The sequence below is a fragment of the Chionomys nivalis genome, chromosome 23, assembly GCF_950005125.1.
Source record: "Chionomys nivalis chromosome 23, mChiNiv1.1, whole genome shotgun sequence".
Lineage (NCBI taxonomy): Eukaryota > Metazoa > Chordata > Mammalia > Rodentia > Cricetidae > Chionomys > Chionomys nivalis.
Genome location: NC_080108.1, coordinates 13,095,620 through 13,110,555, shown reverse-complemented (window position 1 = coordinate 13,110,555; position 14,936 = coordinate 13,095,620). Strand labels below are relative to the sequence as shown.

The following is a 14,936-nucleotide window of genomic DNA, read 5'->3' as shown; positions in this document are numbered from 1 at the left end:
TCCCTGAATTTTCAGCTGAGTCATTGTTGGAATTTTCTGAAGCCTCACTCTCTAAGAGTCTAAAGGTGCCCAGATCTGATGGCTGCACTGGCAACAGCAGCAGGGACTGGCACTGGATGCCTGTATAGCAAGACACACCTTTCAGCTCAAGCTCACAGCTGAAGTGGGATTGAGTTCAGGACGCCATCATCAAATGCTTATCTGGTTAAGAGTAGTCACAGATAATCTAGACCAGAAGCCAATTTTTCCAACCTAAAACATAGCTGTGTACTTAAAGTCTTTCCTAATGTACCCTTAGTTCTAAAGGCTGCTTGTAGAGAACTCAAGCAGATCTGGGCCCAGGAAGTCCATCTTCCACATAGAAGCCTAACCCATTTCTGAACGCTGCCTCATAAACACTGTTAAAAAAGGTTGGGAGAGCAGAGAAAAATGCCAAAGACATTTATTTGTGCCATCACAGGCTGATCTAACTCGTGGATCATTGGGGAGGTCTGTAAATGACACAACACAGGGAACGTTCCATTCAGCTCCTTAACAGTACAGAAACTAAAGATGGTGACCAGGTTTAATCCCATGAGACTTCTAAAAGAGAATCAGAATAGACAGGACATGTCCTCTGGCATCCTTAGGCTGAGCATCTCACTTGCCCACTGGGCTTCTGTACAAAGTGGTCATTAAGAGTTCTTTTCTCAGGTCCCTCAGGTAGATTCAAAGTCACTCACTCTCCTGCTGAGTACTGCTGCACACAGAGGAGTCATAGAGAACGACAGAAGACAAATCCAGTGGGTGGCTAAGCTGAACTGAGCCCAAAGGTGGAAAGCAGGTGGGAACTGTCTGTCGGGCAACCTCACCTTAAGAGATTTCATCAAGGGAACACGTCACCTTTGGCTACATAGCCCCTGCACTACATGAGGTTAAAGTCTGTATGTCTAACATAGTTCTTGTCACAAGAAAGGGGTTTCACAAGAAGAACATGAGTTTCAGAACAAAAGACACCAGGTTTGGGATGTTGAGCCTACTAATAGGTCACTTTGGGCATTTTGCAACTTCTGTGAGCTTTTTTCATCATCTGTGCAAGCATTAAAATCATGTGATGTGCTAGCATTAAAAAAAAATCAATATAAGGTAGCTATTTGTCATTCCATTCCCTATCCCAGGATACCAACGAAGCATCTGCAACTGTGACATTCTATTAAAGGACTTATCCTTTGATAGTCATGGTAATTTTCTTTTAAAAAATTTTCAAATTCCATTTATTTCTTCTGTGTGTGCCTATGTAAACATGTGTGTGTAGGTCAGAAAACAACTTTTGGGTGTTGGCTCTCTTCTTCTACGATGTGGGTCCCAGGGATTAAGCTCAGTTGTCAGGCTTGGTGGCAAGCACCCTTTCCTGCTGAGCCAACTTATCAGCCCTAGAGATTCTTTTTTTTTTTTTTGGTTTTTCGAGACAAGGTTTCTCTGTGGTTTTGGAGCCTGTCCTGGAACTAGCTCTTGTAGACCAGGCTGGTCTCGAACTCACAGAGATCCTCTTGCCTCTGCCTCCTGAGTGCTGGGATTAAAGGCGTGCGCCACCACTGCCCGGCAGCCCTAGAGATTCTTAATGGCAATGATTTTATCCTATCCACTGATGCAGCTTCAGTGCCCAAAACAGGTCCTGGCATACAGCTGGTGCTTAATGTCTACTGAGTGAATTTATACTCAAGATTTTCTGTCATGAGCCCTACTCTCCAACCTTGCCCAATGCACTGTCAAATACTTCAAAGTGGTAAAGTCAGTGAGTTTTGAGGCTACAACTTACTGGAGAAAGTAAAACTGACCAGAATCTAAGCAATAAGCTTACACCCAGGTTCCACACAGAGACAGTAGGATACCAAGCTGCTATCAAGTATAACTACGATTTCCTAAAGCTACTGAACTATCTCCCTTCCTCAAGAAACTGAGTAGTCGGCTTTCAGATGGGAAGGCAGTGTGGGCACTGGAATGTGGGCTGAGTGTTCCTGCATTACTGGCAAGGGTGCACGATCTGGAACTGCAGCTGGTTGGTGGGAGGGCTCCATCCTACTCTAGGAGATGGCACCCTCATATGGGCTTTCCACGAAGGCACAAAGCTTAGGGAAAGGAGGCTGCCATCACAGCTCCTAAAGGAAAACACAACATGGAGATGAGGGATGGGTGTGTCGTTGAGCCCCAGAAAGCAAGAGATTACCCATGCTAACCTTGCCCTCACAGGCAGATCATTATACTGGGACCAGTCTCAGATCTTCACAAATTCAGAAGTTCAGACTGCATTCCTTCCCCAATTCACAAAATGATGTAATATTTATCACTAAAGTGCTGAGATGGAAAGTGAAGAAAACACTCCCCCCCCCCTTTGAGACCAACAGCTGTAAGACTAGGTTCTTTAGAGAGTAGGAAATTATGACAGAATTATGCCTAGACCCAACTTTTCTTCTTTTCTTGCTTTCGTGAGACAAGGTCCTGCAGTTACACTGCGCAGCTCATTCCTGAGCAATCACCTCACTGTTTAGTTGTTAGAGCAGGCTCTATAAGTCTCAAGATGGACACATCTAAATTTCTATGGGCCTGACATTTTGTTTCAGGAACTAACTTTGTAGCTAAGAGAAACGAGCCAAAGAAGGGCCACACCCCAATCTGATGCCAGCACAAATCAGACACTGATGACCACACACACAGGTGCTCATCTCTCCTGTGAGTTCTTCTTTTGCTCAGATCCTGTGGGAGTAAAGAAAGGACAAGGCTTGTTTCAAAGAACAGATAAAGAAACATAATGTGGCCTCCAAAGCAAAGGACATTGAATGGTGACACATTTCCTGGTCTAGGAAACAGGATAGTGATCAACCTTTCCAAAAAAGCTGGCGTTAGATAAAAAACAGGTGGCACTCAAGATAACTATCTTCAAGAGATCCTACCCACAAGTCAACTAAAGAAAAAAAAAAAACAAAAAACAAAACAAAAAAAAAAAAACAACCTTCCTCTTCTCCAAAGCATTTTACCAAAGTAAATGGGCATTAAAATGTCTAACAGATATTAAGAGTCCCAGACTGTGCAAAACATTGTAAAAACAAAACAAAACCAAAGGGGGGGAAAAACCCAAACAAACAAAAAACACCTGCATCAAATAGGGTGGAGGCCAGAGAAATCAACATAGCAGCACCTTGCTGTCAGGACTGCTGGTCCTAGACTGGGGAGGTTATCCGAAAGGACAGCAGCTTAGTAGTGTGCTCCACTGCCAGCAGCAACGGCAGTGCCTACAGGTACCCCAGTCCCCCATTTCCCCTTTTCCTACAGAAGCTGCTAATACTTTTGTATTATGACACAATTTAAAGTAAAATATATTAATCTTGAGTAATATTGTAGCATTTAAGTTCGCGATTCTTCCTGGACAATCTTAAGGTTTTCATCAGCTCAATATTCCCCTATGTATCACAAGAAGGGAATAAACATGCAATGGGAAGGTCTGACCAGAAGTAGTTCAAAGGTATGTCAAGAACTCCCTGTAATCTGTTCTCAATAATTCGAAACCCAGAAGACAAGGGATCCTAGAGGGAAGTGGCCCCTCATCTATTAGTAACCTTCAACAAACAGACAAGGCAGGGCTGGAGGAGAGGAGAGGACCACCTACCTCCTCCTCTTCTCTATAAATGGGAGTTACCCTATCCTCCTCCTAGTCAGCCCCTTTCCAGGATTGATGCTCTTAACCTAATGTTAATGCAATCCTAATATTAATTCAAATAAAATTGCTCAGATAATCATCTTTGCTATGACTCAGGGCTACCCAACTGTCACATATAGCTCTCCAGTTTTAAAATCACTGAACAGAATCTGGTCATCCAGCCATCAGTCTCTTAAGTCCCCTCCCCCACCTAAAAGTGTTTTGCTTCATCATCTCTAAGAGGCCTGGGCACCAGGGGCTTAGATGGATCATATCTGCAAAAGGTTGTAACCTTGGAGACCCTTGTCAGGGCCATCTCAGGTGTAGACTAATAACTCCAGGGAATTTGCCAGGGCAAGTTAGAAAAGCTGCATCTGCCTTTGCCAGCAGTGATCTGTCTGTCTTCTAACACTCACAGCTACCATCGCTTGCAAAATAGCGTGTATATAGGGAGTGATGCAAAGGGGGAACAGAACAACTGTTGCTTTGGTATCTTAGCTCACTACCCCACTTACCCCCCCTCCCCCAGCCAGTCATCCCATTTCCTTGCACTCACCCGACTGTGTGCTGCTCTGGACTGAAGAGTCAGAGTCCTGAGTGCTCCAGGGTCGGTCCCAGCCAGTCAGACTGAGTGACTGCAGGCCAAGGCACAAGCCATTTGCATCTGGAAGGCCACGGGGAGATTCTTGCGCAGAGGTGGGAAAAAGCATCCTGCTTGTAACTGCTTCTTCAGAGTCCTGGAAGTCTGCTTTGGAGAGAACAGCAAAACAAACCCCTAGAGTTAAGGGTTGTTTCCCCTCAACACAATCAACAATAAATATCACCAATAATAGTTTCCCCCAGGTTCAGAGGCAAGACATCCAAGCTGGCTGGATGCTGCGGCTGCTGCCTATGTACTTCTGCAGGCGTTCAAACAAGAATAGTTGCCATATAGCCCCTTCCCCCCCCACACACCCCTATCCCATCTGCATTACAGACTAGGTAGCATGTGATCAGGCTGCTGATGCTTCCCGCTGCCAGTGACATCAGTCGGCAGAGCCTAGCGATGGAGAACCGCATCATCTCTCACAGAACGGGGGAGGAGCAGGAGGGGACTGGGAGGAGACTTGCCTTCAAGGGAAAGATAGAACGGGAGCTACTTGGAATAGTCCGGTGCAATATGGTTAATTCAGGGTTGTAAGGCAGCGCCCTCCCTCCAGTCTCGGCAATGGTGGCCAGGTGGTCCTCTAGCACAACTGAAGTCTACTCTGCTGATAGCAAAGCTAAAGGCAAAGCAATGTGGATTGCTTGCTTGTACTGTTCTGCCCTCCTGCCACTCCCTCTCTCCCTCTGCTCTCCACCCCAAATCCCCAAACACTCCAGTCCTGGACTCTCTCCAGCTGCTGGCTCAAACCCTGGCTTTGCAGCCCAATGTGAAGCTTCCGAATTCTGCTAACAAAAATAAATAAGTAAATAAATAGGATCTATGTGCTCCAAGTGGCCTCTGAGCAGCACCCTGACATAGCAGTGTTTATGACTGAGGAATGAGATAACCATCAGAAAAACAATGTATATTTGGACCCTGGGGAACAACACCTGGTGCTCTGGGATTGTCTGGAGCAGCTTATCAAAGATAAAAGGGGACAGCTTGGGGAGGGAGGGGATCGTGGTTTATCAGGCAGTTCCAGGTACAGCTCACAGGGTCTGGCCCATAGCTCACTTATCAGAGGGCGATCTGGATAATCTATTTTACCCAGGCTCTCTTATACACCAACAGGATAGATATTAGCCACAGTGGACATTAGGGCCCAACTCTTCCTTTCTCCCTTGCAACTAAAGGAACAAACAGAGGAAACACTCCCAAAGTAGTATCCGACAAATCACAGTAAGAGAAACAATCTCAGAACCATTTTTTTTTTTTTTTGAATTTTTGAGACAGGGTTTCTCCGTAGCTTTTTGGTTCTTGTCCTGGAACTAGCTCTTGTAGACCAGGCTGGCCTCGAACTCACAGAGATCCGCCTGCCTCTGCCTCCTGAGAGCTGGGATTAAAGGCAAGTGCTAGCACTGCCTGGCTATTGTTATTGAACTATTGTTCTGCTCAATCAGTAGTCAACACTCAAGAGTTCACATTATCTGGCTATATTTGTCTTTTCAGGATCCCTCAGGGTGATGGCAAGCTATGCGTATCACTGACATCCTTAACTGCTATGCTTTCTTCAGAAGTGCTGCCCAGGATGAAGAACCCATTTCAATGACCCCCTGAGCTCTACCAGCTATCGCAACAAAATTCAGTTATTTGAGCTTCTGTCATTTCCTCTTTCCCAATGTATCCATCCTTCCACATCAGTATTTTCCCAATGTCTTCTTTCTCAGAAGGGTCAAAGCTGCTTCCCCCTCTATAAGGCTGGCTGGCAGCACTCCATCTGCTTATTCTTTCCCGTGTTGCACAGAAAAGTAAGCAGGTAGTAGGAAACATCCCAACTTGGCACTGGTCCTGGTAGATTCTGAGGCAGTTAGGACAGTGGGGTTAGTTAACATAGGGGATGTCTGGTGACAGCCTTCTGCAGCACACTCTGAGTGTACTTAGGCTAAGGCCTGTGGGAGGGACTCCTTCCTTTGGAGGATTCTTTATACAGCTGTGCTGCTGTGTCACCCATCCACATTTTCCTGTCTGGCTGTAGATATCCTGCTTGCTTCCTGTGTCTACGTGTCAAAGCTGTATTCTCATCACTGTACATACTGACCCACACTAGAGCTGTCCCTACCCCAAACACTAGCCTCTGGTTCCCCATGTCTACCCTTCCCTCAAGCTAAGGCTGTACTTTTAAACTAACTCATGTTTTAATTACAAAAATAAAATTTTTCCTTTTAAGCCAGCTACACCTGGGTCAACGAGATGGCTCAATGGATAAAAGCAACTACCACCAAACCTGATGACCGGGTTCAATTTCCAAGACCTACAAAGTAGAGAGAACTGACTCACACAGTTGTCCTCTGATCTCCACATGTGTGCCATTATTATATGTGATATACACATACATAAATGAACACACACATATATGATAAAGGTACAAACTGACTTCAAGAAAATATCAGATTGGGTTTATTCTGGAGATACTCTAATACGGTTAAATCAGTGAATACTATAAATTACATAAAAATCACCTAGTCACCCCAATGGATGAAGAAAAGGAATTTGACAATATTCAACATCTCTTCATGTTAACAGTCCCAAAGAAACTCAGAGCACTAGGAAAGGCAGAGGCAGGCAGACCTGAGTTTGAGACCAGCATGATCTACAGAGTGAGGTCCAGGACAGTCAGGGCTACACAAAGCAACCCTGCCTCAAAAAACAGAGAGAGACAGACAGACACAGAGAGAGACCAAGCGAGCTAAAAGTAGAAAGAACTATAGCCAACATTATGTGAAATGGGGGAAAACCCACGCATGTCCACTGAAGTCAGGAACAAGAAAAGGATGTTTAACTGCTTTGTTCTCATCCAGGGCAGTGCTAGCAGTCTTAGCTAGAGCAGAAGACAAGGAAATAAAGGGGACAAAATAGGAAGTCAAAGCAGCACTACTTGTAGATGTTAAGGTTCCATATGCGATCCAAAAGACTCCACCAGAAAACTCTTAGAACTGACAAATACTTGCAGCAGAGTGGTAATATACAAAATTAACATACAAAATCATCAGTCTTCCTAGATACCAATGAAAATGGAAAGGCAAAGGGGAATAATCTAACTCATGATAATCTTTAAAAAATAACTTGCTAGCCAAGCATGGTGGCACACACCTTTAATCCTAGCACTCAAAAGCAGAAGCAGGTGGATCTTTGTGAGTTTGAGGCCAGCCTGGTCTACAAAGGGAGTTACAGGAAAGCCTGGACTACACAGATTAAACCCTGCCTTGAAAAACAAAGAAATAACAATAATAACAACAACAAAAAACTTGTTAGAAACCTATCAAGAATATAAAAGTCATTTCTCTCCTCCCTACCTCACATAAATAATAACTATTAAACTCTGAAAGAAATTGAGGAAGAATCAGAAGATGGAAACATATCCCATGCTCATGAACTAGAAAAAAAAAATCAATATTGTGAAAATGGCTTACTTACTAAAAGAAACCTATAGACTGACAGCAATTCCAATAAAAAAAATCTAGTGGCATTCTTCACAAAAATAGAGCAATCTTTAAGTTCATGTGGAATCACAAGAGATCCTAGAGAGGAAAAACAAGCCTGAGCAAAAAATAATGCTGCTAAAAATATCACCACACCTGATCTCATCATACTACAGAGCTACAGTAATCAAAAGACATATTGATCAAAAAAAATAATACAGAACACAGATACAAGGCCACCTGATTTTTGATAAAGATGTCAAAAATACACACTAAAGACACTATCTTCAAAAATGGCACCGGGAAAAATGAATTTATACATGTACAAGAACAAAAGCAACTACAAATGGATCAAGAACCTCAACTTAAGATCAAAAGCTGCAAGAGGAAAAAGCATAGAGTACACTTTTAAGGGTTTTCAGGATAGCACAGTGATTGCTCAAGAAATACAGTCATGTAATCAACAATTAAAACTTCATGAAACTCACCAGTTTTTGTTTATCAAAGGAAACTCTCATTTAAGTGAAGAGTCAGCCCAGAGAATGCCAGCTTATGTATCTGATAGAAGAAGATTAAGTATTTAGAACATACAAAGAACTCAAGAAATACCAAGAAAATAACTCAATCAAAAAAATGGGTCATAGAACTGAACAGAGATCCCAAAGAAGAAATACAAATGGTTAATAGACATTTCTGTGTTTTATAATATTTTGGTTTATCTTTGTTTGATTTTTGGGACACGGTCTCACTGTACAGCCCTGGTTGGCCTGGAACTTGCTTGTAGACGAAGCTCAAACTCACCAAGGTTAACCTGTCTCTACCCCAAGCGATAGAATTAAAGTTGTATGACACTGCACCCATCATCTAATAAGTATTTTTTTTTTTTTTTTTTTTTTTTTGGTTTTTTTTCGAGACAGGGTTTCTCTGTGGCTTTGGAGCCTGTCCTGGAACTAGCTCTGTAGACCAGGCTGGTCTCGAACTTAATAAGTATTTTTTAAAAATGTTCAACATCATTAGTCACCAGGGAAACACAAATTAAAACTACTTTGAAATTCTATCTAACTCCAGCCAGAATGACTATCACCAAGAAATCAAGTAAGTGCTGACAAAGATGTGGGGAAAGGGAACACTTACGTGTTTAGGTGGAAGCTCTACTGCTGTCCATATATACCCACAAAGGTTAGGATGTTGGGATTTCCCATTCCAAATTCTACCCCTGAAAAAGCTTGCCAGTGTTTGATGGACCAAGACACCCCCCGCTGAAAGGTTGCTGTAAACACCTCCCAAAATTACTTTGCCCAACAAACAGCAGAAAGCAGTTTGGAGGGAACTATGCCCATATTCCCAAATATTGTTTATAAATGTTTGTTTATATTTAAAGGGGGATATGCTATAGAGATTTTCATTGGTATGGATCTTGCTCTATTGATACAAATTTAGGGTCAATTTTGTTACATGTATTTCTGATCTTGATTAAGGTATTGTGTTTGTCCAGCTCATTTAGAAATGTAATATATAATTAAGACATATAGGTTAATAGATACTTATTTATAATAGTCAGGGCTTGTAGTCATGTTAGGTTTTCTAGATATATAGAGAGATTTCAGGTAGATAATCTTCAAACCTTTCAAAGACTACAGAATATGGCATTTAAAATGTTTAAGAACTTAGGACTTTTCATGACAGTGAGACACATCTGCTCCTGGCAGCACCAACTACTTCAATAAGATAATGGGCATTGAAGAGGCTCCTTATGGAGTTTGTTGGCCATTTGGGCAGAAAACTCCTCTTGCCTGGACTGCTTGATGAACTGGATATGCAGGACCCAAAGAAAAATGACTGCTGAAGTTGCCTAAAGAAGGTGAGACATCCTTCAGGGTTCCTGCTTCATGAAAGAGACTGCCAGACATTCTACAGGACACAGAACAAAAGTGAATGCCAAACTGCCAATATGGGCTGAAATGTCTTTGAAATTTTCTGCTTCACAAAAAAGTCTGCTGGATACTATATGGGCCTGTAGGCTGAAGCTAGATGCCCCAATGGTACAGAAGAACTTTGGGTGAGTGTCTAGGCAGCAAGAAGTAAGTCTCTGTCAATTCTAGAGTTTTGGAAGTTGTTTACAGTGCACTTCCTGTTTACTTAGGTAACACTATATCCTTCTGGAGTCTTTGATAGAGTTGAATAGTTATAGTTTTCCTCAATTATGATAAAAAAGTAGATGTAAATGTTGTAACTATAATTCTTGATACCTGGTTTTGTTATGTGTAATTTTACTATGTTAAAGTTAAAGCCTTCCTTTTTGTTTAAAAAGAAAAGGGGAAATGGTGTGGGAGAGAGGTCCTTCTGTGTGTTGCTTTTATTGGTTTATGAATAAAGAAACTGGCTTGGCCTACAGCAAGGTAGAACTTAGGTGGGGAAAACTAGGCTGAATGCTGAGAGAAAGGAGGTGGAGTCAAAGAGAAGCCACGTAGCCATCCCCACCTCCAGACAGAACTTTACCCAGTAAGCCCCAGCCATGTGGCAATACACAGATTAATAGAGATGGATTAGCTTAGGATGTGAGTTAGCTAGAAATACACTTAAGCTATTGACCAAAAAGTATTGCAAATAATATGGTTTCTGTGTGAGCAGTCGGGAAATAAACAAGCGACCTCCTTACAACACAGCATGACCAAGGCAACTCTTATAAAAGAAGGCATTTAATTGAGGGCTTGCTTACAGGCTTAGTCCATTATTATCATGGCAGAAAGCACGGCAGCAGGCAGGAGTATGCTGTAGAAATAGCTAAGGATAGCATCTAATAATCCTGATCCACAGGAAGAAAAAGAGAGATACTGGGCCTGGCTTGGGCTTTTGAAGCAAACAAGGCCACACTTCTTTATCTTTTTTTAAATTTTAATTTATACTGATTTATGAGTGCTCTGCATGTATACTTATATGCCAAAAGAAGGCACCAGATCATATTATAGATTGTTGTGAGCCACCATGTAGTTGCTGGGAATTAACTCAGGACCTCTGGAAGAGCAGACAGTGCTCTTAACCACTGTGTCATCTCTCCAGCTCCTCCTAATTTTTCTAATCCTTTCAAACTGTTCTACTCTCTGGTGACAAAATATTCAAATTTATGGGCCTATGAAGGTCATTCTTATTCAAATCATCACATTTCTTTAAGATTTTATTTTATGTGTATGGGTATTTTGTATGCCCATGTGGATACTTGGTACCACAAGAGGCCAGAAGAGAGCATGAGAGCCTCTGGAACTGGAGTTATGGTTTGTTTTTCCATATGTGGGTGCTGGGACTCAAACGCAAATCATTTGGAAGAGTAGACAGTGTGCTATGAGCCATCTCTCCACTCTTGGGAACACACTGCTTTGTAAACTAAATTTAAAATGTAATATAAAAATAAGGAGTTGGAACACATGGGTAGACCATGCATCCACTAGAAGACATGAGTTATTAAATGAAAATTTTAGTGCCAGTTTCAACACTTTCTTACCAGTTATTGGTTAAATAGGCTCCCAAAACAACACAGGTTTTTTTGTTTTTGTTTTTGTTTTTTTGTTTTTTTTTTAAACCACTGCTCTTGGTTGCCCACCTTAACTAGCTAATAATACTCTTTCTTGCTGGAGATACAACACACTTTGGTTACAGCAGTACAGAAGTCAAGCTGGAACTGACCTAAAAACTTCTCACTGGCTAGTCCTCAAAGTACTTAATGTTGCTATCCAAGCCACTAGGGGAGAAAATTCATCCATGGTCTTAGCCAGTGGTGAACCCTGAATGTTGTAATACCAACCTGCCAAGCAAGACATACCCATTGGTAAAATAGGAGCACAGAGGTTACATAGATATTGGAAGGGGTAACCAAAAACTAAGAATTTATGATAAACTCTTACAGAAACCTAGTATTTTGTAAGATAATACACTTGTCTTAGCCACTGTTCTACTGTTGTGAAGAGACAACATGACTGTGGCAGCTCTCATAAAGCATTCAATTGGGAACTTGCTTATGGTTTCAGAGATTTAGTCCATTATCATCATGGGGGAGAGCATAGTGGCATGAAGTCAGACATGGTAGCTGAGAGCTCTCTATCTGCATCTGAAGACAGCAGAAGAGACATTGGGCTTGGCTTGAGCTTTTGAAACTCCAAAGCTGACCCCCCAATGACACACTTCCTGCATCAAAGTTACACCTCCAATCCCTCTCAAGTAGCACCACTTCTTAATGATCATAAATTTAAAGCCTATGGGGGCCATTACTATTCAAACCACCACATGGGGTAACCAATCACTTTGATTGGATCTAATGTCTGTGCCATAGGTGGGAATTCATACCTGGTACTCTAAACCTGTTCTGAAGCTCATGATTTGAGAAGTCATGGGCTCTAGGAGGAAATCCACTAACGTTGCTCAATGGACATGCTGTCAAACTGCTTTCTAAATGTTATGTTATAAACATAAGAGCTGCTTTCAACCTTGACCAGAGAATCTTCTGTAGTGTGCAGCAGTTAATGCAAGGGTCCAAATGCTAGGCCCTCAATGGAATATCTACATCAATATCTCCTTCTCAAGGCTCAGGAACACCAAAGAAAGAATATAAGTCAGAAAATGGAGAGGAGTACTGTGAAATGTTTGCTGGACATGACAACTGACTAATGAACTCACTATAATTAAGGCTAATCATACAAGATCAAGCCAACAAGACCAGTTACTATTTCAACAGGCAGCACTAATTAGACTCTGGTTTACAGGAAGGGAAAAAAGCAAAAAACAAAATATGAAGGGGATGTGTTAGGGCATGTCTTGGAGGTGTAGGAAGAAGTTTGTCTTGAATATGCACATACATATATGAAGAAAAGAACTTCAAAACACAAAATAAGCCAGGCATGATGATGCAATCCTTTAATCTCACACTCAGGAGGCAGAGGTGAGTGGATGTGTTTGAGACTGGCCTGGTCTACATAGTGAGTTCCAGGACAGACAGGGCTACCCTTTCTCAAAAACAAACAAAAACCCTAAATAAAATATAATCAACCTTTAAGAACAATTCACATTAAAATACCTATTCTTGTCTCTATCCCTTTCTACCCTAACTGAAAGGCATCTACTGTCCAGAAGTAGCCATTTTCTTTCCATGTCTAAAATTAGAGAATCTATGTATAGATAGATACTTTGCACCTCAGGCAAGGATATGTATTCAGCAGCTATGCTCTTGCTACCCAGTACGGTGGGTCAGTAATTTCAGCAAATATATACTATCAGAAATACTAGGAACCTGTTTAAATACTAAATTTCAGGACCCACCTGAAATCTATGGAATGAAAATCTGGGTAATACTGATCAATAGAACTACTTATTCCCCCACCCAAAAAGACCTCAGCCATGAGCAACAGGTCCTGCAAAACCACCAAAGGTTCTAAGAGCTATATGAACCCAGAGTATGGAGAGCTACACGCGGCAAACTTTTAACCCCATCCCTAGAAGTCTCACTTTTTTTCAGACACTCTAACTCATGGTTTCTTCAACATAAGTTTTACTGCCTGTGGTAGTTTGGATGTAAACTGGCCCCCAATAAGTTCACAGTGAGTGGCCCTATTAGAGGAATGGCTTTGTTGGAGTAGATGTGGACTTGTTAGAAGAAGTGTGTCTCTGTGGGGGTGGGCTTGGAGGTCTCCTTTGCTCAAGTTACACTCAGTGTGACGTTCAGTTCACCTCCTGTCTCCTGAAGATTAAGATATAGGACTCTCAATTTCTCCAGCACCATGTCTGCCTACATGCTGCTATATCCTGCCATGATGATAATGGACTAAATAAACCTCTGAACTGTAAGACACTCCAATTAAATATTTCCCATAAGAGTTGCTGTGGTCATGATATCTTTTCACAGTAATAGGAACCCTAACTATGATACTACCACTATAGAATTTTTTTACTAGATTAAAAAAATGAAGGCTAGACCATGTGTTGTGATGTATAACCTTAATCCCAGCACTAGAGAAGCAGAGGCAAGTGGATCCCTGAATTTAAGGCCAACCTGGTCTACAGACCAAGTTCTAGGACAGTTAGGATTACACAGAAAAATTCCATTTTGAAAAGAAAAAATGGAGGTCATACCCAGAAATCAAGCAACTCTGGCGGACTGACAGATCTTGCCTGGTCATTAGGTCTACCATCATGTGACCTTATCAAAACTCTTTCAGAATACTGTTCTATAAAGTGGCAAGAGCAGCTATCCTTTCAGATGTTTTGTGCAAACCAAAGAAATTATCTAGTACAGTGTTTAGCACAAAGTATTTGACCCCTACAATAACCATATAGCTGATTACCCACATCAGGGCACTTAAAAAGGAAATGGAGATATTAATACTTCTATGACTTTCAAAATGATCTGTGTGAGATAAACTGAGAGACATGGTCACTCTACTAACATTTTACTTAGAAAGCTCTTTCCTAGCTGCTCCCTAATCTTGTCTCTGGAAATGTACCTGTTCTACTACAAGTCTTCATCTCATACTAAGAAGAAAGCTAAGAACCTAGGACCATGTTGATGCCCTGGAGGCCATGCTGCTGTGGGCCTTGGGGTACTGATCTGAGGGGCCTGTGCTGCCACCAGGGTCATGATGGCATCTGGATCCAAGCTACTGCCAAGGGCCATGTCTGGGTCTGATGTGATGTCCATGGCCAGTATTAGCACAGGGAACATTGGAACCAGGCTGTGCTGAGTCAGTCCTGCCCTTCACTAGTCCTGCCCCTTGCTGGATATTGTAAAAAAAGTCAGCTGGCTCCCACCGCCTCCCTCCTTGTACACCACCTACAACGATCAGGAGAGAGGGCCCTGCACCGTGCCTGGGCAAAACAGTAGAGCTGGCTCTGGAGATAAGAGTGAGTGGGACAGGATCTGAGGGACCAAGGGCAGGAGAACTTGCCCAGTTCTTTGCTGTAGGCTGCATTGGGTGAGCTAGCAGAGGCAGTACTGCAGTGTTCATCTGGGCAGTGACCATGAGGGAAAGCTGGCAACCTGCCCAACCCAGCTACCACCCAGGCCCAGAACCAGGGCTGTGAGTTAGCCCACCCCAACATCCATCTCATCTACAAACTGTTAGAGCATGTGTAGGGATGGACCTACAGATCCAAAACAGCAGGATTTCCATGACAC

General features: G+C 42.3%; 1 protein-coding gene across 11 annotated transcripts in view; it reads right to left on the bottom strand.

The window, feature by feature from the left end:
* The window catches only part of Cpeb1 (cytoplasmic polyadenylation element binding protein 1), an 88,515-nt gene that overhangs the window by 22,561 nt on the left and 51,018 nt on the right, over positions 1-14,936 (bottom strand). For 8 of the 11 annotated variants that reach the window (XM_057755943.1, XM_057755942.1, XM_057755940.1 and 5 more), the window contains one exon: positions 4,230-4,421. In XM_057755943.1, the coding sequence (XP_057611926.1) occupies positions 4,230-4,383 (154 nt within the window). In that variant the 5' untranslated portion in view covers positions 4,384-4,421. Of the gene's footprint in view, positions 1-4,229; positions 4,422-4,651; positions 4,717-14,936 lie in introns of those variants that run through there. The other 3 variants (XM_057755938.1, XM_057755939.1, XM_057755935.1) reach the window with 3 other exon arrangements.